The sequence below is a fragment of the Ranitomeya imitator genome, chromosome 1 (assembly GCF_032444005.1).
Source record: "Ranitomeya imitator isolate aRanImi1 chromosome 1, aRanImi1.pri, whole genome shotgun sequence".
NCBI classification, from domain to species: domain Eukaryota; kingdom Metazoa; phylum Chordata; class Amphibia; order Anura; family Dendrobatidae; genus Ranitomeya; species Ranitomeya imitator.
Genome location: NC_091282.1, coordinates 1085223217 through 1085246860, shown reverse-complemented (window position 1 = coordinate 1085246860; position 23644 = coordinate 1085223217). Strand labels below are relative to the sequence as shown.

Genomic DNA, 23644 nt, shown 5'->3' with positions numbered 1-23644 from the left:
CAAAAATTATCTTTTTTGGTATTTAGAATTTTTGGTCTTAAGCTTTGATCAATCAAGGGTAGAAATGCCTAGTCAGAATGTGATGAGAAGTATACAAATCCCATACTTGCTGTCACAAGATCACCCAAACTCAACACTAGTAGGGGAGAATCCTGGCAGCGCTCACTGTGTAGCCGTGAATATTCTGCAGCTGTAATAAAAAGCAGTGAAATCCATGAAGAGCCCTTGCAGGAAGTGCCATTAATGAGGAGAGATTGCCATCTGCTGGCCAGGCAAAATCAAGGGAACCAAATTGTGCTGGAAGATTTGCAGGGAGAGGGACTTCATGTGCTGATCACATGACCAGAAGGAAGGACTTCCTTGATATGAAAGCCCTGTGCACCAAACCGCAGGCAGATTTGGCACCGGAAAAGAGAGCATACTCGCTTCAGGGATGTTGTTGAAACCAGCGTAACAGGCCTCAGCATAAAGTCTACAACATCAAGGCATCGGCCATTGACTGACAAGGCCCTGATTCCGCGCAGGAGGACTCCGAGTTCTACCTGCGCTAGTTTGAACCAGGATTCATGCCCCATGGCAGTAAAGCTCTGGATACCAAACATAGCCTGTCAAGAGCCGAAGCTTAATTCACTCTGTTACAATCCTATGAGACTACCATTGAGGGTTAAGCTGAGAAGATCCGTGAGGAGACTGCAACAGGTGGGATGCGCCTGCGACTGTGGAAGGACAGTGCATGTGAGCAGGGCCATCACTTCCACCTATTTTCTATGGTACCGTGGTCAGCTGGGATTAAGCTCTCAGGTTGGGAGGGGGCCAGTTGGTGAGTGGGAGGCTCAACAGGCTATGATAGATGGAGTCTGGAGTGGGATGTACCAATTACTGCAGAGGTTAGTAGAAAGTTGTTTGCAGAGCGCAGCGATAGGCTAGGCTGATAGACTGTGGAGAGCTTTGTGGGTGAGAACAAGTACTTTGAACTGGATCCTGTAGTGAATGGGCAGCCAGTGTAATGACTGGTGAAGAGCGGACACGTCTGAGTACCGATTAGCCAGATGGATAACCCTGGCTGCTGCAATAAAGATGGACTGGAGAGGTGAAAGTCAAGTAAGGGGTTGGCCAATTAATAGAGTGTTACAATAGTAGTGGATCAAGGTGACAGGGAGGGTTTTTGTTGTTTCCATGGTGAGAAAAGGCCAGGTTCTAGAGATGATTTTTAGGTGTAAGCGGCAAGAGTGGACAATAGATAGTGTAGATAGAGAAGAGAAGGGGCCAAGGACTGAGCCTTGAGGTACCCCAACAGTGAGAGGAAGAGGGGATGAAGTGGAGCCAGTGAACAAAACACTGAAGGAGCAGTCAGAAAGATAGGAAGAGAACCAGGAGAGAGCAGTGTCCTTAATGCCTAGTGACTGGAGATTTTGTCCTGTGGCCCATGAGCTTCAAATTATGCCACTGGCACAAAGCATCCATCAACCGCATTTTTATAGGCATAAAAGCACTCAGAGTTTGGTTAAGGTGAAAAGAATTTGTGTTAGTGTGAAATAACATATTTTCTGTATTATAGACTTGCATGACCTTTATGTAAATGATCATTGACAGAGCTGGTACATTGGGGTAGAAGTTAGAAAAATGTTGCATTTCGCAGGATTATAACGCAAACTAAGGTGACTCCATATGCTGCAAAACATAGCCCTTGCATAGCTCTTTATGATGACCATGAAGGAGTACTCCAGGCAAAAAGAATTCTCCTCCAGTTGGGTATTATATTTTAGATTTTCAAGGGTTTAAGCACTGGGACCTTAACCCCTTTACCCCCAAGGGTGGTTTGCACGATAATGACCGGGCCAATTTGTACAATTCTGACCACTGTCCCTTTATGAGGTTATAACTCTGGAACTCTTCAACGGATCCTGGTGATTCTGACAAAGTTTTCTCGAGACATATTGTACTTCACAAAAGTGGTAACATTTCTTTGATATTACCTGAGTTTATTTGTGAAAAAAATGGAAACTTGGCAAAAATTTTGAAAATTTCGCAATTTTCTAAATTTGAATTTTTTTGCAATTAAATCACAGAGATACAGAGATATGTCACACAAAATACTTAATAAGTATCATATCACACATGTATACCTTACATCAGCACAGTTTTGGAACCAAATTTTTTTTGTTAGGGAGTTATAAGGGTTAAAAGTTGACCAGCAATTTCTCATTCTTAGAACACCATTCTTTTTAGGGAACACATCAAATTTGAAGTCATTTTGAGGGGTCTATATGATAGAAAATAACCAAATGTGAAACCATTCTAAAAACTGCACTCCTAAAGGTGCTCAAAACCACATTCAAGAAGTTTATTAACCCTTCATGTGTTTCACAGGACTTTTTGGAATGTTTAAATAAAATTGAACATTTAACTTTTTTTCAGCAAAAATAATAGGAGAAAACGGACCCCAAAAGTTGTTGTACAATTTGTCTTGAGTATGCCGATACCCAATACGTGGGGGTAAACCACTGTTTGGGCGCATGGCAGAGCTCGGAAGCGAAGGAGCGCCATTTGACTTTTCAATGCAAAATTGACTGGAATTGAGTTTGGACGCCATGTTGCGTTGAGAGAGCCCTTGATGTGCCTAAACATTGAAACCTTCCACAAGTGACACCATTTTGGAAAGTAGACCCCCTAAGGAACTTATCTAGATGTGTGGTGAGCACTTTGACCCACCAAGTGCTTCACAGAAGTTTATAATGCAGAGCCGTAAAAATAAAAAATCATATTTTTTCACAAAAATGATATTTTCGCCCCCAATTTTTTATTTTCCAAAGTATAAGAGAAGAAATTGAACCACAAAAGTTGTTGTACAATTTGTCCTGAGTATGCTGATACCCCATATGTGGGGGGTAAACCACTGTTTGGGCACATGGCAGAGCTCGGAAGGGAAGGAGCGCCATTTGGAATGCAGACTTAGATAGAATGGTCTGCAGGCATCACATTGCGTTTGCAGAGCCCCTAATGTACCTAAACAGTAGAAACCGCCCACAAGTGACCCCATATTGGAAACTAGACCCCCCAGGAACTTATCTAGATGTGTTGTGAGAACTTTGAACCCCCAAGTGTTTCTCTACAGTTTATAATGCAGAGCCGTGAAAATAAAAAATCTTTCTTTTTCCACAAAAATTATTTTTTAGCCCCCAGTTTTGTATTTTTCCAAGAGTCACAGTTGAAATTAGACCCCAAAATGTGTTGTCCAATTTGTCCTGAGTACGCTGATACCCTATATGTGGGGGGAACCACCGTTTGAGCGCATGGCAGAGCTCGGAAGCGAAGAAGCGCAATTTGGAATGCAGACTTAGATGGATTGGTCTGCAGGCGTCACGTTGCATTTGCAGAGCCCCTGATGTACCTAAACAGTAGAAACCCCCCACAAGTAACCCCATATTGGAAACTAGACCCCCCAAGGAACTTATCTAGATGTGTTGTGAGAACTTTGAACCCTCAAGTGTTTCACTACAGTTTATAACGCAGAGCCGTGAAAATAAAAAATCTTTTTTTTCTACAAAAATTATTTTTAGCCCCCGGTTTTGTATTTTCCCAAGGGTAACAGGAGAAATTGGACGCCAAAAGTTATTATCCAATGTGTCCTGAGTACGTAGATACCCCATATGTTGGGGTAAACCCCTGTTTGGGCGCACGGGAGAGCTCGGAAGGAAAGGAGCACTGTTTTACTTTTTTAACGCAGAATTGGCTGGAATTGAGATCGGACGCCATGTCGCGTTTGGAGAGCCCCTGATGTGCCTAACAGTGGAAACCACCCAATTATAACTGAAACCCTAATCCAAACACACCCCTAACCCTAATCCCAACGGTAACCCTAACCACACCCCTAACCCTGACACACCCCTAACCCTAATCCCAACCCTATTCCTAACCATAAATGTAATCCATACCCTAACTTTAGCCCCAACCCTAACACTAACTTTAGCCCCAACCCTAACCCTAACTTTGGCCCCAACCCTAACTGTAGCCCTAACCCTAGCTCCAACCCTAACTCTAGCCCTAACCCTAGCCCTAGTCCTAACTCTAGCCCTAGCCCTAACCCTAGCCCTAACCCTAGCCCTAGCCCTAACCCTAGCCCTAACCCTAGCCCTAACCGTAGCCCTAACCCTAATGGGAAAATGGAAATAAATACATTTTTTTTAATTTTTTAATTTTTCCCTAACTAAGGGGGTGATGAAGGGGGGTTTGATTTACTATTTCTAGCTGGTTTTCTAGCGGATTTTTATGATTGGCAGCCGTCACACACTGAAAAGACGCTTTTATTGCAAAAAATATTTTTTGCGTTACCACATTTTGAGAGCTATAATTTTTCCATATTTTGGTCCATAGAGTCATGTGAGGTCTTGTTTTTTGCAAGACAAGTTGACATTCTTATTGGTAACCTTTTCGGGCACGTGACATTTTTTGATCGCTTTTTATTCCGATTTTTGTGAGGCAAAATGACCAAAAACCAGCTATTCATGAATTTCTTTTGGGGGGGTGTTTATACCGTTCCGCGTTTGGTAAAATGGATAAAGCAGTTTTATTCTTCGGGTCAGTACGATTACAGCGATACCTCATTTATATCTTTTTTATGTTTTGGCGCTTTTATACGATAAAAACTATTTTATAGAAAAAATAATTATTTTTGCTTCGCTTTATTCTGAGGACTATAACTTTTTTATTTTTTCGCTGATGACACTGTATGGTGGCTCGTTTTTCACGGGACAAGATTAAGTTTTCAGAGGTACCATGGTTATTTATATCCGTCTTTTTGATCGCGTTTTATTCCACTTTTTGTTCGGGGGTATGATAATAAAGCGTTGTTTTTTGCCTCGTTTTTATTTATTTTTTTTACGGTATTCATTGAAAGGGTTAACTAGTGGGACAGTTTTATAGGTCGGGTCGTTACGGACGCGGCAAAACTAAATATGTGTACTTTTATTATTTTTTTGTACTTTTACTGTGTTATTTTTTTTTATTTATATAAAGATTTTTTTTAATTTTTTTACACATCTGAATATATTTTTTTTTTTACACTATAATATTGCCCCAGGGGGGGCATCATGTTGTAGGGTCAGATCGCTGATCTGACACTTTGCAGAGCACTATGTCAGATCAGCTATCTGACGTGCACTCCTGGAGGCTTCCCGACATCTGATCTTAGCAGGCACTGGTAAGCCACCTCCCTGCAGGACCCGGATGCAGCCCCTCGGCCATTTTGGATCCGGGCCTGCAGGGAGGAGGAGGTAAGAGACTCTCGGAGCAATGCAATCATATCGCGTTGCTCCGAGGGTCTCAGGGAAGCACGCAGGGAGCCCCCTCCCTGCGCGATGCTTCCCTATGCCACCAGAACACTGCGATCATGTTAATGTGCCGGGGGCGGTCCGTGACCGCTCCTGGCACATAGTGCCGGATGTCAGCTGCGATAGGCAGCTGACACCCGGCGCGGCTGATCGCGCTGGATGTACTTTTCCATCCTTGGGAAGTAGGGCCCACCCCACATGGACAGAATAGTACAATAGTACTAGTAATAGTAATAGTACAATAATAATAGTAATAGTACAATAGTCCAATTGTAGAAAGGGGTTAAACAATCTAAAATATACCGTCTCCAAAAAAAATGTTTTTGGCTAGAATTAGTGATGGACGAGCAGTAAAATGCTCCAGCTCTCGTTGCTCGGATCGAGCAAATTGGAATACTCGGTAATCGACCAGAACAGCGAGCCCAATGTAAGTCTATGGGAAACCCGAGCATTTTTACCGCAATCTCGCCGGGGGTCCTTTTAAGGTTTAAAAACATCTGAAAATGATATGAACAGTGCTCAAATGACACAGGAACATCATGGGGATCGCCCCTGGAAGCCTTTCTGACTCCTAGGTCATAGCTGGAACATCATGGGAATGCCCCTGGAAGCATTTATGACTCCCAGGTCACAGCTGTGAGCAATTTTGTCAGAGTCTTACGCCATTTTTACAGGCGAACACAAAAACATACAAAAACTAAACCAAAATGGATTTTGCTGGGAAATATGTTAAGGAACATCCTTTCCAGGGAAATGACTTTTATATAAGACAAAATAATTAACCCAAGACAAAAATGTTCCTCCACCACTTGGGCTATGTTCACACGTAGCATTTTTGATGTGTTTTAAAACTTTAGCATTGCTTTCAACCAATGCAAATGCATTCACTGAGAAATGTCATTGTAACATTTAACAACCTTAGCTGGCCATGTAGTGTGTGACACATTATCAGACACATCTTGTTTCATTTATGAAGGAGGGACTCTTAAAGTCACAAAGCCTATTTTTATAGTGGCATTAGGTGGCATTAATATTCTTATATGGCCCTTATTAAACAGTGGGTCTCCTATACTGTTATTGCCTATGCAGTGAGTGGCTGGGCTGCCAAAAATTAAGATGCACCACAAAACCCCTTTCACGAGACGTACAGGAGGGCATCCTGAAAAAATGTTCCAATTATAAGAAAGTGGGTCTCCCATAGTGTTTACCTATGCATTGAATGCAAGGTCTGCCCTGATCTAAAAATTACATGTACCCCAATAAGCCTTTGAGCCCACGAACTGGATTGCCACAGGAAAACCAAGTTCACGTTATTCATTTAGTACTGCCATACTGTTTGCTTAGACATTGAATGCAAGGTCTGCCCTGATCCAAAATTACATGTTCCCCATTAAGCCTTTGAGCCCACGTACTGGATGGCCACAAGAAAACCTAGTTCATATTATTCATTTGGTACTGCCATACTGTTTGCTTAGGCATTGAATGCAATACCTGCCCTGCACCAAATTCACATGCACCCCAATAAGCTTTGGAAGAGATGTTGATGTGTGCCTCCTGAAAACAATGTTCCCATTATTAGGTGAGTCTCCCATAGTGTTTGCCTATGCAGTGAATGCAAGGCTTGCAAAAAATTAGGAGGCACTCAATGCCCCTTGAAAGAGATGTGGAGGAGGGCCTATAAAAAAAATGTTCCCATTATAAAGGAGCGGGTCTCCTATACTTGCAATGCCCATACACTATGTGTATGGGCTGGCAAACATTTCCCTCTGCAGGGGTACACATTTATTTTTAAGTTTTTTTAATTTACAGGCATTATAAGCACCCTTGACAAAAATTAGAGTGGCTGTTGCATCACGGATTACGCTCACCCTCGTGTTCTAGTGGTGGTGTCTGAAGAGACGTGGAGGATGTCCTCCTATCAATCTATTCCCAATTTAAAGGAGTTGGGTCCCCTATACTTAGAATGCCCATACAAACATTTCCCCCTGGGGGTTACACATTTTAATTTTTTTTTTTTTTACAGGCATCATAAACACCCTTGCCAAAAAATTTAGTGACTGTTGCATCACAGAACAGATTCACCCTGGTTTTCTAGTGGTGGTGGATGATGAGGATGAGGAGAAGGAGGAGGATAACAACAAATAGTCAAAATCAGGAAGCATATACTTATGTGTGGGTGTGAAAAGGGGCATGGGAATACACCTCCCAAAAAAGACACTGTATTGGAGGTTATGTTTCACTGTCATTCGGTGGTATACAGAAGTCTGGCCCAATCCAGCCCTTGTTCATTTTTATAAGAGTCAGCCTGTCAGCATTTTCAGTTGTTAGGTGGATGCGCTTATCAGTTATAATTCCACCAGCGGCACTAAAAACCCGCTCTGAGAAAATGCTAGCGGCAAGGCAGGCCAGGACCTCCAAGGCGTAGAGAGTCAGTTCATGCCATGTGTCCAGCTAGGATACCCAATAATTAAAAGGCACAGAGGAATCATGGAGGACATTTTTTGGTCAGCAAGGTACTCCCTCAGCATCTTCCCAAACATTGCACTCCTTGTGACAGTACCCCGCGCCTTTGGGCCAGGGCGATGGGAGGGTCTGAGAAAACTCTCCCAGAACTTTGCCAGTGTTCTCCTGCTTCTGCTGGATTGGAGTTGTGTCTCTCTTGCCTGTACTCCTTGGTTGTCCAACGAACTATGACATCGGCCACCAGTGTTCTCAGATGGGAATTTTTTTAGTAATTCCGCAACAAGTGCCCTCTGGTACTGCATCATTTTAGTACACCTGTCTGCCTCTGGAAGAAGAAACTAAAAGTTCTCCTTGTAGTGTGGGTCTAGAAGTGTCACCAACCAGTAATGAGTGTCACCAAAAATTCTGATAATGCGAGGATCACGAGAAAGGGAGCGCAACATAACGTTAGCCATGCGTGCCAGACTGCTAACAGGCAAGACTTCCGTCTCCTCACCAACAGGATGACTGACCATGCTTTCCTCCTCCTCCTGCTCCTCCGTATCCTCAGGTCATCCATGCTGAACAGACGGTATGACAGTTGTGCATGTAGTACTGTCTGTATTGCATGAAAGTATCTCCTGTTCTTCCTCCTCCTCTTCTTCATTGGCTACCAATCCATGTTGGGACGACATGAGGCTGAGCTGTGTGTAATCACCCTATACGGTTCCTTCATCTATGTCCTTGTGCTGCGCCTACAATGCATCCTCTTTCTTTGTGAGCAGAGAGCCTTTCAGAATGCAGAAAAGCGGGATGGTGATGCTAATTATGTCGTCATTGCCACTCACCATCTTGTGGATACCTCATAATTTTGTAGGATGGTACATATGTCTGACATCCATGTCCACTTCTGAGGTCTTATGTGTGGAGTCTGAACTGAAAAACGACAGCCTTATTGATGCTGGTAGTCAAAAACTGCCCTCTTGTGCTCACAAATACTTTCCAACATATGCAGTGTAGAGTTCCAACACGTTGGGACATCACACACCAGTCGGTGAGCCGGAAGCTGTAAACGCTGCTGAAGCACGTTTAGGGTGGCTGAAGATGTAGCTGACTTTCTAAAATAGGCACACAGGGGGCGTACTTTCACAGACATATTTGGCAGTTTCGGGTAGCTTTTGAGAAACTGTTCAACAAAGAGGTTAAGCATATGGGCCAGGCATGGTATGTGTGTGAGCTCACCTCACCTCAAAGCTGCCACCAGGTTCCTGCCATTGTCACACACAACCATGCCTGGCTGTAGGTTCAGTGATATGAGCCACAAATGTGACTGGTCTTTCAGAGCTGTCCACAACTCTTCAGCATTGTGCGGTTTGTCACTTAAGAAGATTAGCTTCAGGACAGCCTGTTGCCGCTTGGCTGAGGCAGTGCTGCTGTGCTTTCAGCTTGTGATTGATGTGCTCATTTCAGAGATGGAGGCTAAAGAGGAGTAGGAGGAGGTGCAGGAGCTGTAGAATGTGGGGGCCACCCTGATTGACGTAGGGCCCGCAATCCTCAGCATTGGGAGGATGTGTTCCATCCAAAGGTAAGACTGGGTCCCAGCTTCCACTGTGTTAACCCAGTGTGCCGTTAGTGAGATGTACCATCTCTGCCCACAAGCACTTGTCCACATGTCTGTGGTTAGGTGGACTTTCCCAGTAAAAGACTTGTTGAGGGCACGGGTAATGTTGTGGAATACATGCTGGTGTAATGCCAGTATGGCACACCGGGACAAATAGTGGCGGCTGGAGACCGAGTTCCTTGGGAACAGCCGCCGCCATCAGTTTTCGTAAAGATTCCATTTCCACGAGCCTAAAAGACAACATTTTGAGCGCAAGCAGATGTGAAATTTGTGAATTTAGTACTGTGGCCTGTGGGGTGTTGGCTGCTTATTTCCACTTGCATTCCAATGACTGGGACATGGACAACTGAAGGCTGCGCTGGTACAAGGTCGTGGACATGCTTGATGATGGTGCTAGTTGACTGCGGGAAATGACAAGTGCAAGGTACAAGACATCTTCGCATGCACTGTGGACAGGTGATTGGCTTGCACGCACAACAGTGGAGGAAGCAGTGGTTTCACCCGCAGACATTGTTCCTGGAACCTGGGGTTCGGCGCACAGGTGCTTTGCTGCCATGTCTCTGATTATGATGGTGGTGGTCAGGCTGGTAGTTTTGCTACCCCTGCTGATGCGGGCATGGCAGGTGGTGCAAATGGCCTGTTTGGGGTTATCAGCAGAGTTTTTAAAATAAAAAAACAGACTCGTGAAGATCTGACAGTTGGAATGGCAACTTTCATCATGTTGGTGTTACGGGGAATGGATGCATGCCTTCTGTCTGCGGCCACCACACTGCTTCTTCCTGCCTGTTGGGGTGCTATGCCTCCTTGCCCATGTCTGCTGCTGTCCTCGCTCTGAATGTCCTCCTGCCAGATTTAGTCAGTTACTATATCACCCACCACCTCGTCTTCAACATCCACACCCTGGTCCTCTTCCTGACTTTCTGACAATTGTGTCTCATCATCATCCACCTTTTGTGACACTTTCTCACTGTCGCCTTCGTGTGACCATGGTTGCTCAAATATTTGGGCATCGCTACATGCGATCTCATCTTGCCCCACTTCAAGTGGGCTGGGCGAGAGTCCCAAATCTATAAATGGAAAAGTGAACACTCTTCGGAGTGTCCAAGTGTGGGATCAGTTGTCTCTGAGCACTCAACATGGTGGGAGGAAGGAGGATCAGGGTGAGTAATATGCGATCCAGACTCACGGCTGCTCAGACTTGACTGTGTGGAAGACGTGGTGGTGGTGGTGGTGATGCTGGCAAAGTGACTGGAAGCATTATCCGCTGTCCAACCAACAACCTTTTGACACTGCTCTGGGTTCAATAGTGGTGTGCTGCTGTCCCCTAGTAATTGGGATAGGAAGGTCGAGCGAGAAGATGTGGCTGTTTGTTGTGGCCCACTTTCAGCTTGCCCATGGCCTTGGCCTCTGCATGCACCATCAGCATCACTTCCACTTCTCTGTCCGTTGCCATGCGCCTTGCCCATTTTAAATTGACTACTACAATATTTTCCAGGTTCACTACAAATGGCTGAATTTGGAGCAAACTTATATGTGATCAGTGTGCGTAAAAAACACAGTTTAAATTATCTGGACCGTAGGTAAAAAATAAAAAAAACATTTTTAATAACTAGGGTAAGGCACAGCAAAATCAGTTCAAATGAGACCTCATATGCCACTATTTGTAGCCCACAGATAGATCAGGGGTCTGACAGAGGTACCACACTGTTCAATATGTGGCCTATATTTTTTACACCAAAATATTGAAAAAAACAAGTGTAACAGACAGCAAAGACAGTGAAATGGAGGCCTGAAATGCCCAAATTTGTAGTCCACAGATAGATCAGGGGTCTGACAGAGAAAGCACAATGTCCAATATGTGGCCTGTATTTTTTACCCCAAAATACTGAATAAAAAGAAGGTAACAGGGAAGAAAATACAGTGTGATACCGGCCTGAAATGCCCAAATTTGTAGCGCACAGATAGATCAGGGGTCTGACAGAGGTACCTCACTGTTCAATATGTGGCCTGCATTTTTCACCCCCAAATAATGTGCAGAATGAGGGTAACAGACAGCAGAGACAGTGGAATGGAGTCCTGAAATGCCCAAATTTGAAGCCCACAGATAGATCAGAGGTCTGAAAGAGAAACCACAATGTCTAATATGTGGCCTGTTTTGTTTTTCAACCAAAATACTGTATATAACGAGGGTAACAGACAGCAAATACAGTGGAATGGAGGCCAGAAATGCACAAATTTGTAGCCCACAGATAGATCAGGGGTCTGACAGAGAAAGCACAATGTCCAATATGTGGCCTGTATTTTTTACCCCAAAATACTGAATAAAAAGAAGGTAACAGGTAGAAAATACAGTGTGATACAGGCCTGAAATGCCCAAATTTGTAACGCACAGATAGATCAGGGGTCTGACAGAGAAAGCACAATGTCCAATATGTGGCCTGTATTTTTTACTTCAAATGCTGAATAGAACCAGGGTAACAGAGAGTAAATACAGTGGAATGGAGGCCTGAAATGCCCAAATTTGTAGTCCATAGATGGAACAGGTGTCTGACAGAGGTACCACACTGTTCAATATGTGGCCTGCATTTTTCACCCCCAAATAATGTGCAGAATGAGGGTAACATACAGCAGAGACAGTGGAATGGAGTCCTGAAATGCCAAAATTTGAAGCCCACAGATAGATTAGAGGTCTGACAGAGAAACACAATGTCTAATATGTGGCCTGTTTTGTTTTTCAACCAAAATACTGTATATAACGAGGGTAACAGACAGCAAATACAGTGGAATGGAGGCCAGAAATGCACAAATTTGTAGCTCACAGATAGATCAGAGGTCTGAAAGAGAAACCACAATGTCCAATATGTAAACAAGCAAAGCTCTGGATTGCTACCTGCGGCTAGGTATATATGTAATAGGCAGCAGCAGCAGCAGACAGAAATGGAATGGACCCTCTTGATGTATGCAATGATATCTATATACCCACATACAGTGCCTGCATGCCTTGCACTGATATGTATAGAGCGACGTACACACCCCTGCCTACCTAGGACTGCAATCTAGATACTCCGTAATTAATCCTTCGAAGGACTGTTGGTTTAGCTGGATTTGTGGATTCTATGATGGTAGACCCACACTAACTAATAAATCCCCAAATCTGATCTTATCTTGGCAGCAACTTTCCCTGCACTGTCTGAATCAGGAGCTGGATGCGCCGAGCAGGGCGGCGTCAGGTCTTTTATAGACCTGATGATGCTGTGTGGCCAGCCAATCACTGTAATACCACAACAAAGATGGCTGGGCATTACAGTGCATTCCAGACAATCCCTTCATATTGATTGGCTCTGTAAAGAGTGCAAATCATGCAAGGCGAGGACCCGAGCTCCCACCAAACAAACCCGGAAATGCTCAGTACTCGCTGAGTACCGCGAGTACAGCGATGCTCGGGCGAGTAACGAGCATTACCAGTTATACTCACTCATCAATAATAATAATAATCTTTATTTATATAGCGCCAACATATTCCGCAGCGCTTTGCAGTTTAACAGTTTCAAACACAACAGTCATAAGTAACAACATTAACAATACAATAATTAAAGCGAAATAAGACGACCCTGCTCGTGAGAGCTTACAATCTTCAATGAGGTGGGGGAGATACAAAGTACAGGTGTGTATTTACAATGATGTATTTTCAATGATGGTCCAGCCATCTTCAGGGGGTGGGGGATAGATAGAGATAGTGAATGGGCTACACACACACAAACATAAAATTACATAAAATGATTAGTGAATGTGGTAGGCCGCTCTGAACCAATGTGTTTTGAGCGAGCGCCTAAAACTATGCAAATTGTGGATGGTCCTAATATTTTGGGGTAGAGCATTCCAGAGGATTGGAGCAGCACGGGAGAAGTCTTGGAGTTGGGAGTGGGAGGTACGGATAAGTGCAGAGGTTAGTCGATAGTCATTTGCAGAGCGCAGCGGTCGGTTAGGCAGATAGACAGAAATGAGGAGGAGATGTAAGGGGATGCCACACTGTGGAGAGCTTTGTGGGTGAGAACAAGTACTTTGAATTGTATCTTGTAATGAATGGGCAGCCAGTGTAATGACTGGCGAAGAGCAGATGCATCTGACTAATGATTAGCCAGATGGATGACCCTGGCTGCTGCATTAAGGATAGACTGGAGAGGGGAAAGTCGAGTGAGGGGGAGGACAATTAATAGAGCGTTACAGTAGTCCAGACGGGAGTGGGTCAGGGTGACAGTGAGGGTTTTTGTTTCCATGGTGAGAAAAGGGTGGATTCTAGAGATGTTCTTTTGGTGTAAGCGGCACGAGCGAGCAAGAGATTGTATATGGGAGGTGAAGGAGAGATCGGAGTCAAACATAACACCCAAACAGTGTGCCTGCTGCCAGGGTGTTATTATGGTGCCACCCACGGAGAGGGAAATGTCAGATTTAGGGAGGTTAGTAGATGGCGGGAGCAGAAGAAGATCAGTTTTGGAGAGGTTGAGTTTCAGATAGAGAGCAGACATGATGTTGGAGACTGCGGACAGACAGTCAGTGGCGTTCTGTAGTACAGCAGGAGTAAGGTCAGGGGATGATGTGTATAGTTGTGTGTCATCAGCATAAATATGGCACTGAAAGCCAAATCTGCTGATGGTCTGTCCAGTTGGGGCCATGTAGAGAGAGAGAAGAGAAGGGGGCCAAGGACTGAGCCCTGAGGTACCCCGACAGTGAGAGGAAGATGAGATAAAGTGGAGCCAGAGAACAGAACACTGAAGGAGTGGTCAGAAAGATAGGAGGAGAACCAGGAGGGAGCAGTGTCCTTAATGCCTAGTGACTGGAGCCTAGAGAGTAGGAGAGGGTGGTAAACAGTGTTGAAAGCTGCAGAAAGGTCAGGAAGAATGAGCAGAGAATGGTCACCGTTATGTTTTGCTGTCAGAAGGTCATTGGTCACTTTGATGAGTGCAGTTTCTGTCGAATGTAGGGGGTGGAAACCAGACTGTGAAGGGTCTAGGAGGGAGTGAGTGGAGAGGTAACGGGTAAGGTGGGAGTATATCAGGCGCTCCTAGAGTTTAGAGATGAAGGGGAGATTGGAGACTGGTCTGTAGTTATTTGTGCAGGATGGGTCGAGGGTGGGTTTCTTTAGTAATGGAGTAATGATAGAGTGTTTGAAGGAGGAGGGGAAAATGCCAGAGGAGAGGGAGAGATTAAAGATTGTAGTTAGGTGAGTTGTGACGACTGGAGAGAGAGACTGGAGGATGTGTGAGGGAATTGGGTCGGTAGTGCATGTAGTCGGACGAGAAGAGGAGAGGAGCCTGGAGACTTCTTCTTCTGTGATGGGATAGCTAGAATATGATTATAAAGGGTTTGAATACTTTCAGCAGTTTCAAACCTTGAAGCAAGTCTAACTCCTTAGAGTTCTATAACACTAGTAGTATATATAAGGTAAGCAGGGAAACAGGGAAATATTTTTGCTGAATGCTAGGAAAGAATACTCCTGTTGAAAGTGAAGCCGAAGTCATTCTTTTAAAATGCACCCCACTCACTATCAGTGCTTTCGTGAATAATGAGAGGGTACACCAGGATAATAAATGTATATATTGTGTTTCAGAAAAGCAGGCAGCACTCCAAAAAATGATGAAAAAAAGAGGACTTTATTAGCCCATCTGGTGTGGCAACGTTTTGGCTGTGAGCAGACTTTCTCAAGTTGTCTGGGAGGCCCTGTACCCGTCTCTGGCTTATTTGGTGCTGTTACTGTATTTTTCAGTTTATATTGTGTCTCAACCACAGAAACTTTTTTCAGACTTCATGGACTACACCTAGCATTTCACCTTTCTGTGCTTCATGTCAAAACAAGCCTTGCTGTCCATAATGAAAATCAGAATATGCATTGAGATTAATTGCTATGGTCAAAATGATGAAACGAGTCCCACTTGTTTGATGTTCATGCCTTAAAATTTGAAAGGGTTTATCTAATCGCTGCAAAGCCCACTGCAAGCAAATCAGAAAAATGCAGAGGATGTGTAGTTTTAAATGATGACCATCACATAAATTTCATTTCATGTAATACTAGGGTGACCCAAGTTTTCCCAACTATGTTCTGGTTTATAGAAAGTGGTCAAGAACAGAGAGGACCTTTTAAGCCCTAATAAACAATCTGTGCCATGTCATGTTTTCATTAATGTTACCAAATCATAGTAGTAGAATGCAGTCTCTGAGGAAATGGGGCAATGACTGGAAGATTAGACATTGTTTATTGTCTGTAACGATGAAGACACATAGGTATGCATAGGAACTGTATGCATGACAAGTAATATATTTTAAATGCAGATTACTCTCAAAGTTGTTTAGCTTTTGTGATACATCAGAGCAATAAAATGGATTCAAAGGAGCACATCTCTTTTCAGTGTATTTACCAAAAAAAGTGTACAGTATGTCAATGATGAGAAAGTGACAATGCTATTGTTACATTACAGGCACTGTAATACGTCACTTCCTTGGAGATTTGTACCTCATTCCAATTATTCTAGACATAGGTGGGAACACAGGATACTCTGTTCTGACATATGTTAGTGTGGATGGATAACTTGGGGAGACTTAAGGTACCTTCACACATAACGATATCGTTTACGATATCGTTGTTAGGTCTCGAGTTCCCACTTCTGCACAGGGGGAATCTCGAGCCATCTCCGCTGCGGTCTCCCATTCTTATCCAGCCGCAGTGGAGTCTGCTCAGCAGGGACGTCGGTCCCAGCTTTTTGCTCAGTCTCACTCTGTACAGAGAGTTACTGCTGCTTCTTCAGCTTCTGCCATTAAAGCCAGTGCTGGTCAGCAGCAAGCGGACTTCTCTGGGACTAAGTCCTTGTCTGCACACACTGAGCATGCCCAGGGCAAGATCTCCCGTTGGAGATCGAGGGTCATGTGCTCAGGCTCTGCAGCACATTCCATTGGTCCTCTTGGCAGGTCTTGGAAGGGCAAAGTTTCTGTGGCCACTTCCTGTGCTGCAACTATATAAACTGCGCATGACCGCACGGCCATGCGCTAGTGTACAATTGTTAATGTGTGTATGTTGTGAGTGCAAGTCGTTCTTGGATACCCCTACCCTATTGAATGTCTGTTCGCGGAAGGTGTATGGTTGCTATCTAGCGCCCGACTTATCCTACAGCACGAATCACACATTACAGCGTCCAGTTGCTGTGACCGCCAATACGGCGCCGTGCACTTCCTCTGTGCTTTCCTTACCCAAGCCTGGGTGGTTAGTGGCGTTCGTCAGTGCGGCACCGCATGCACTCTTGTGCCTTAAAATTGTTATTCAGTTTCCTTACACACCCAGTTGCGGTGTTGTGCCAGCAAGGGTCTAATCGGACTTCAATCCTAGTTGGGGTTGAGTTCACTGACTACTTGCTCGCGCTCTATGTGCGGTACCGCGGTCCTGTGACGCAACAGGATCGCTTCCTTCACGCTGGGTGAAGTTTAACCCACGTGTGTATACTTATGAGTACCACCATATAGTCCGTCATTACTTGGCAGCAGGTTCCATCTCTGCACGGTGGACCCCGGGCTGCGAACGCACCATACTCTATCTGTCCTATTATTTGGTGCGTTCCGCTAGCCCTAACATTACACTAGCGCCAGGGTCTAGCTAGTAATGACGGACAAACAGCAATCCTTGCGGTATATCCAGCAGCTGGAGGGTAGGTTGGCGGCTCTTGAGAGCGCAACCTCAGCTGTGGATGTTACCGCAGTTGCTGTACAGGCTGCTAGCGTGGCTGCAGCAACCCTGTCCATTGCCACCCCTGCTCCGACATTTTCTCGCCTCCCGCTGCCAGAAAAATTTTCTGGTGATAGCAAATTTTGTAGGGGATTTGTGAGTCAGTGCTCTATTCACCTCGAGCTCCTGGCTGCACGTTTTCCCACAGAGCGGGCTAAGGTGGGATTTATAGTGTCTCTCTTGTCGGACAGGGCGTTGGAATGGGCTACGCCGCTGTGGGAGCGTGGTGATCATGTGGTGCAGAGTGCTCCGCTGTTTCTGAGCACTCTGAAACAGGTCTTTTTAGGACCTCAAGTCACCCATGATACTGCGCTCCAACTGCTGGAATTAACTCAGGGTGAGTCCTTGGTCAGTCATTTTGCCGTCCAATTCCGCACTTTAGCTTCTGAGCTGGATTGGTCGGATAAAGCTCTTATCCCCATATTTTGGAGGGGCCTGGCTGACCACGTTAAGGACGCTCTGGCCACTAGGGAGATTCCTCCCACACTGGAGGAGTTAATAACTATCTCCACTCGAATTGACCTCCGTTTTAACGAGCGGAGGTTAGAGCGCGCCCAGTGTAGGCAGAGGTTTCGGCTGGCTCCTACCTTCGCTAAACCTCTGGAATCTCCGGTCCGGGTTCCTGAGTCACATGAGGCCAGGGAAGTGTCACAAGCGGGATCTAAGTCCCGGACCGCTTGTGCACTCAAGGTCTGTCATGTTTGCCAGCAGTCAGGACATCTAGCCACCAGATGTTCTCAGCGGTCGAGGAAACGTCAGCGTCTAGTGGTAGTAGGTGGAGGTACACTAGACACGGCGACGTTTGCCTCTAAATTGTCCTTTAAGGGGACAATTACTATAGGCTCATTCTCCCACTTGGTAGAGCTCTGCGTGGATTCTGGGGCGGAGGGCAATTTTATGTCTTCTGCCTTCGCCCAACGTCACGCAATACCCTTGGTTATGCTAGCTCAACCAGTAACGGTACGAGTGGTGAATGGGTCGACACTGCCCTCACAGATAACACACCAGACCATCCCTTTTACTCTGTCCATGTCGCCATCTAATCAGGAGATTATATCTCTGCTCGTCATTCCTGAGGGAATTGATGAGGTCCTGTTGGGAATACCTTGGCTACGGTACCACTCTCCTCATATCGAGTGGTCCTCTGGCAGAATCCTGGGATGGGGCAAATCTTGTGGGGGTAGGTGTCAGAGGGAGTGCGTTCAGGTTGCTACTACAGAGGTACCCGCAGATCTTTCCTCTCTCCCCAAGCAGTATTGGTCTTATGCAGACGTGTTCTCCAAAAAGGCGGCGGAGATCCTTCCGCCCCATCGCCCCTATGACTGTCCTATTGATCTCTTGCCTGGTGCTGAGCCTCCCCGGGGTCGAGTCTATCCGCTATCTCTCCCGGAGACGGAGGCAATGTCACAGTACATCCAGGAGAATCTGGCAAGAGGATTCATTAGGAAGTCAGTGTCACCTGCTGGGGCAGGGTTCTTCTTCGTGCAGAAGAAGAATGGGGAATTGCGTCCATGTATTGACTACAGGGGTCTTAATGCCATCACCGTTAAAAATAAGTATCCTTTGCCCCTGATATCTGAGCTCTTCGATAGGCTTCGGGGAGCAAGGGTATTTACTAAACTAGATCTGCGGGGTGCTTACAACCTGATTCGCATCCGTGAGGGGGACGAATGGAAGACGGCTTTTAACACCAGGGATGGGCACTATGAATATCTGGTGATGCCCTTCGGGCTCTGTAATGCCCCAGCCGTTTTCCAAGACTTTGTGAACGATATCTTCCGGGATATGCTTTCCACCTCGGTCGTAGTCTATCTGGATGATATTCTCATCTACTCTCCAGATATTGACTCCCACCGGAGAGATGTTTGCAATGTCTTCGACCTCCTACGGGCAAACTCCCTCTATGCCAAGTTGGAGAAGTGTATGTTTGAGCAGGAGTCCTTACCTTTCCTAGGCTACATCATCTCTGCCCAGGGATTGGCTATGGATCCTGCCAAACTGCAGGCTGTGATGGACTGGCAGGAACCCCATTCTCTTAAAGCGGTGCAGCGCTTTATGGGGTTCATTAATTATTATCGCCAGTTCATTCCGCACTTCTCAACTTTGGTAGCTCCCTTGGTTGCCCTCACCAAGAAGGGGGCGAATCCCAAATTGTGGTCTGAGGAGATCTCCAAGGCCTTTAATTCTATAAAGTCACACTTCACTAGCGCTCCCATCCTACATCACCCCAATGTTGATAAGCCATTTATCATGGAGGTGGATGCCTCTTCTGTTGGTGCTGGAGCAGTCCTCTTCCAAAAGGATGCTCAAGGTCGGAAGCATCCTTGCTTCTTTTTCTCCAAGACCTTCTCACCAGCAGAGAGGAATTATTCCATCGGGGACAGGGAGTTGCTAGCCATTAAGTTGGCTTTCTCGGAGTGGAGACATCTCTTGGAGGGAGTATGTTTTCCCTTCCAAGTCTTCACAGACCATAAAAATTTGGTGTACCTGCAGACAGCCCAGCGGTTGAATTCTCGCCAGGCCAGGTCCTTATTCTTCTCCCGGTTTCATTTCACCCTCCATTTTCTTTCTGGGGAGAAGAACATTCGGGCCGACGCTCTCTCTCGCTCCGTTGTGTCATCTGCGGAGGAGGAGGAGGAGCCTCGGCTTATTGTCACAACCGAGAGCTTGAGAACTGTGGCCCCGGTTTCGCTAGAGTCTGTGCCCCCGGGCAAGACTTTTGTTCCATCCAGTTTGCGACCGGAGGTTCTCTCTTGGGCACACTCGTCCAGGGTGGGTGGACATTTTGGTACCAAAAGGACATCTGAGTTACTGGCGAGGACATACTGGTGGCCGCATGTGGCTCGTGATGTCGCAGAGTATGTTCGGGCGTGTGTCTCTTGCGCCAAGAACAAGACTCCTCTGCAACGGCCAGCTGGTTTGCTTTATCCTCTGCCGGTGGCGGACAGGCCCTGGGAGATGGTCGGGATGGACTTTGTGGTGGGCTTACCCAAGTCTCGTAACTGCACCATTATCTGGGTGATCACCGACCATTTTTCCAAAATGGTGCACTTGGTGCCTCTTCCACGGCTACCTTCTGCACGGGCGTTGGCTCTCTTGTTCGTCAAACATATCTTTCGCCTACACGGTATGCCAGACAAAATTGTTAGTGACCGGGGTCCCCAGTTTGCGTCTCGATTCTGGAGAGAGCTTTGTCGTCTACTCAGTATTGAGTTGAATCTCTCTTCGGCATATCATCCCGAGACGAATGGGTTGGTATTGAGGGCCAACCAGACCTTGGTCACATATTTACGACATTTTGTTTCTGCCAGGCAGGATGACTGGGCATCCTTGCTACCGTGGGCAGACTCCATTCCTCCTAAATTACGGCCAGCATCCGCGTGTTCCTGTGCCCATGCCTGTGTCTTCTGCTGACTCCAGGGTGGCAGACTGGGCTGTGGAGGCACGGGACATTTGGGACCGCACGCAGGATGCCATTCGGGCCTCCAAGGAGAGAATGAGGTCCTCCGCCGATGTTCATCGGCGCCCCGCTCCGACCTTTGCTCCTGGCGACTTGGTGTGGCTCTCCGCCCGTAACATCAGGCTGCGAGTTGAGTCCACAAAGTTTGCTCCTCGCTACTTGGGTCCCTTCAAGGTTCTCGAACGGGTTAATCCTGTGGTCTACCGTTTGGCTCTTCCTCCACGCTTGGGTATCACCGACACCTTTCATGTGTCCCTCTTGAAACCCGTATACATGTCCCGGTTTTCCGAGTCATCTGCCGGGACATCGGGTTCGTCTACGGACGATTACGAGGTGAACGCTATTTTGGGGTGCAAGGTGGTACGCGGCAAAAAGTTCTATCTGGTGGATTGGAAGGGTTATGGCCCAGAGGACAGGTCATGGGAGCCTGCTGAAAACATTCGGGCCCCACAGCTCATTGCTGCCTTCGAGCGTAGCGAGGCCCAAGGAGGGGGGGGGCCCTAGGAGGGGGGGCAATGTTAGGTCTCGAGTTCCCGCTTCTGCACAGGGGGAATCTCGAGCCATCTCCGCTGCGGTCTCCCATTCTTATCCAGCCGCAGTGGAGTCTGCTCAGCAGGGACGTCGGTCCCAGCGTCTTGCTCAGTCTCACTCTGTACAGAGAGTTACTGCTGCTTCTTCAGCTTCTGCCATTAAAGCCAGTGCTGGTCAGCAGCGAGCGGACTTCTCTGGGACTAAGTCCTTGTCTGCACACACTGAGCATGCCCAGGGCAAGATCTCCCGTTGGAGATCGAGGGTCATGTGCTCAGGCTCTGCAGCACATTCCATTGGTCCTCTTGGCAGGTCTTGGAAGGGCAAAGTTTCTGTGGCCACTTCCTGTGCTGCAACTATATAAACCGCGCATGACCGCACGGCCATGCGCTAGTGTACAATTGTTAATGTGTGTATGTTGTGAGTGCAAGTCGTCCTTGGATACCCCTTCCCTATTGAATGTCTGTGCGCGGAAGGAGTATGGTTGCTATCTAGCGCCCGACTTATCCTACAGCACGAATCACACATTACAGCGTCCAGTTGCTGTGACCGCCAGTACGGCGCCGTGCACTTCCTCTGTGCTTTCCTTACCCAAGCCTGGGTGGTTACTGACGTTCGTCAGTGCGGCACCGCATGCACTCTTGTGCCTTAAAATTGTTATTCAGTTTCCTTACACACCCAGTTGCGGTGTTGTGCCAGCAAGGGTCTAATCGGACTTCAATCCTAGTTGGGGTTGAGTTCGCTGACTACTTGCTCGCGCTCTATGTGCGGTACCGCGGTCCTGTGACGCAACAGGATCGCTTCCTTCACGCTGGATGAAGTTTAACCCACGTGTGTATACTTATGAGTACCGCCATATAGTCCGTCATTACTTGGCAGCAGGTTCCATCTCTGCACGGTGGACCCCGGGCTGCGAACGCACCATACTCTATCTGTCCTATTATTTGGTGCGTTCCTCTAGCCCTAACAATCGTTGCTTTTGGTGACGTTGCAACGATATCGTTAAGGAAATCGCTATGTGTGACAGCGACCAACGATCAGGCCCCTGCTGTGCCATCGTTGGTCGCTGAACAAAGTCCAGAACTTTATTTCGTCGCTGGATCTCCCGTGGACATCGCTGGATCGGCGTGTGTGACACCGATCCAGCGATGTCTTCACTGGTAACCAGGGTAAACATCGGGTAACTAAGCGCAGGGCCGCGCTTAGTAACCCGATGTTTACCCTGGTTACCATCCTAAAAGTAAAAAAAACAAAGAGTACATACTTACCTACCGCTGTCTGTCCCCGGCGCTGTGCTCTGCACTCCTCCTGTACTGGCTGTAAGCGTCGGTCAGCCAGAAAGCAGAGCGGTGACGTCACCGCTCTGCTTTCCGGCCGCTGTGCTCCCAGCCAGTACAGGAGGAGTGCAGAGAAGCAGAGCGCCGGGGACAGACAGCGGTAGGTAAGTATGTAGTGTTTTTTTTTTTTACTTTTACGCTGGTAACCAGGGTAAACATCGGGTTACTAAGCGCGGCCCTGCGCTTAGTTACCCGATGTTTACCCTGGTTACCCGGGGACTTCGGGATCGTTGGTCGCTGGAGAGCTGTCTGTGTGACAGCTCTCCAGCGACCAAACAGCGACGCTGCAGCGATCCGGATCGTTGTCGGTATCGCTGCAGCGTCGCTTAATGTGAAGGGGCCTTTATCTTTTTGATGAGAACATTTGCAGCAAACTATGTTCATACAACCTTTCTACAAAATAAGATTCATCAATGATATCCCTTCAATTGTGAAATTGTGTTGTTTTTTATTTCAATTGCATTCCTCAGCTCAAGAAATGAACGCAACTGAAAGTTGTCTAACTCTGTCATTGCAGGATGATGATGTGAGAGAAAATCGTTTCAGCTTTACAGCATATGGTATGGGACCTTGTCTACAAGCAAAAGATGGCGTGACTCCAAAGGGACCCAACCCAGCACCTATAGTACCAAAAACCCATGAAGAGATGCGAAAAGTGTTTATTGACAGAGCAAAAAAGATAGACACAATTTCTCGAGCTTGTTTCCCACTGGCCTTTTTAATATTCAATATCTTCTACTGGGTGATCTACAAAATTCTAAGACATGAGGACTTTCACCAGCAAGATTAAGAGACTAGATGCTGGTATGTCAACATTAAGGTTGTCCATAAAAGTATGAACATCAACGTCTTAATTCCATTTTTCCCTAATAGATAGAAGCTTTTCAAATCAAACAGAAAATAACACAATCACAGCTACACTAAACTGCCAACTGTTTTTACGTGTTATTACTCAGAGGTGTTAGTACACAAAGCTTACTGTTTTTTAAGTGATTTTTTCACTGTATATTATTATGCACAACAGGACCAAATAGCTAAATTGGTTGTAGATTTTAAAGTGACCACAAATTTATTTACCTTTTTATTTCAACTTTGTGAAAACCTTTAACGTCTATTTTTGAGTAGTAAAAAACTATTTTTTAAATATAATTATTGTCA

The 23644-nt window shown here is 46.2% G+C and overlaps 1 protein-coding gene across 1 annotated transcript in view; it reads left to right on the top strand.

Annotated features, from left to right (window-relative positions):
* GLRA3 (glycine receptor alpha 3) overlaps positions 1–23353 on the top strand; it is a 456170-nt gene extending 432817 nt beyond the window's left edge. Inside the window, exon 9 of the mRNA XM_069745769.1 lies at positions 23004–23353. Within this exon, the coding sequence (XP_069601870.1) occupies positions 23004–23276 (273 nt within the window). The 3' untranslated portion in view covers positions 23277–23353. The remainder of the gene's footprint in view (positions 1–23003) is intronic.
* The last annotated feature ends 291 nt before the right edge of the window (positions 23354–23644 follow it).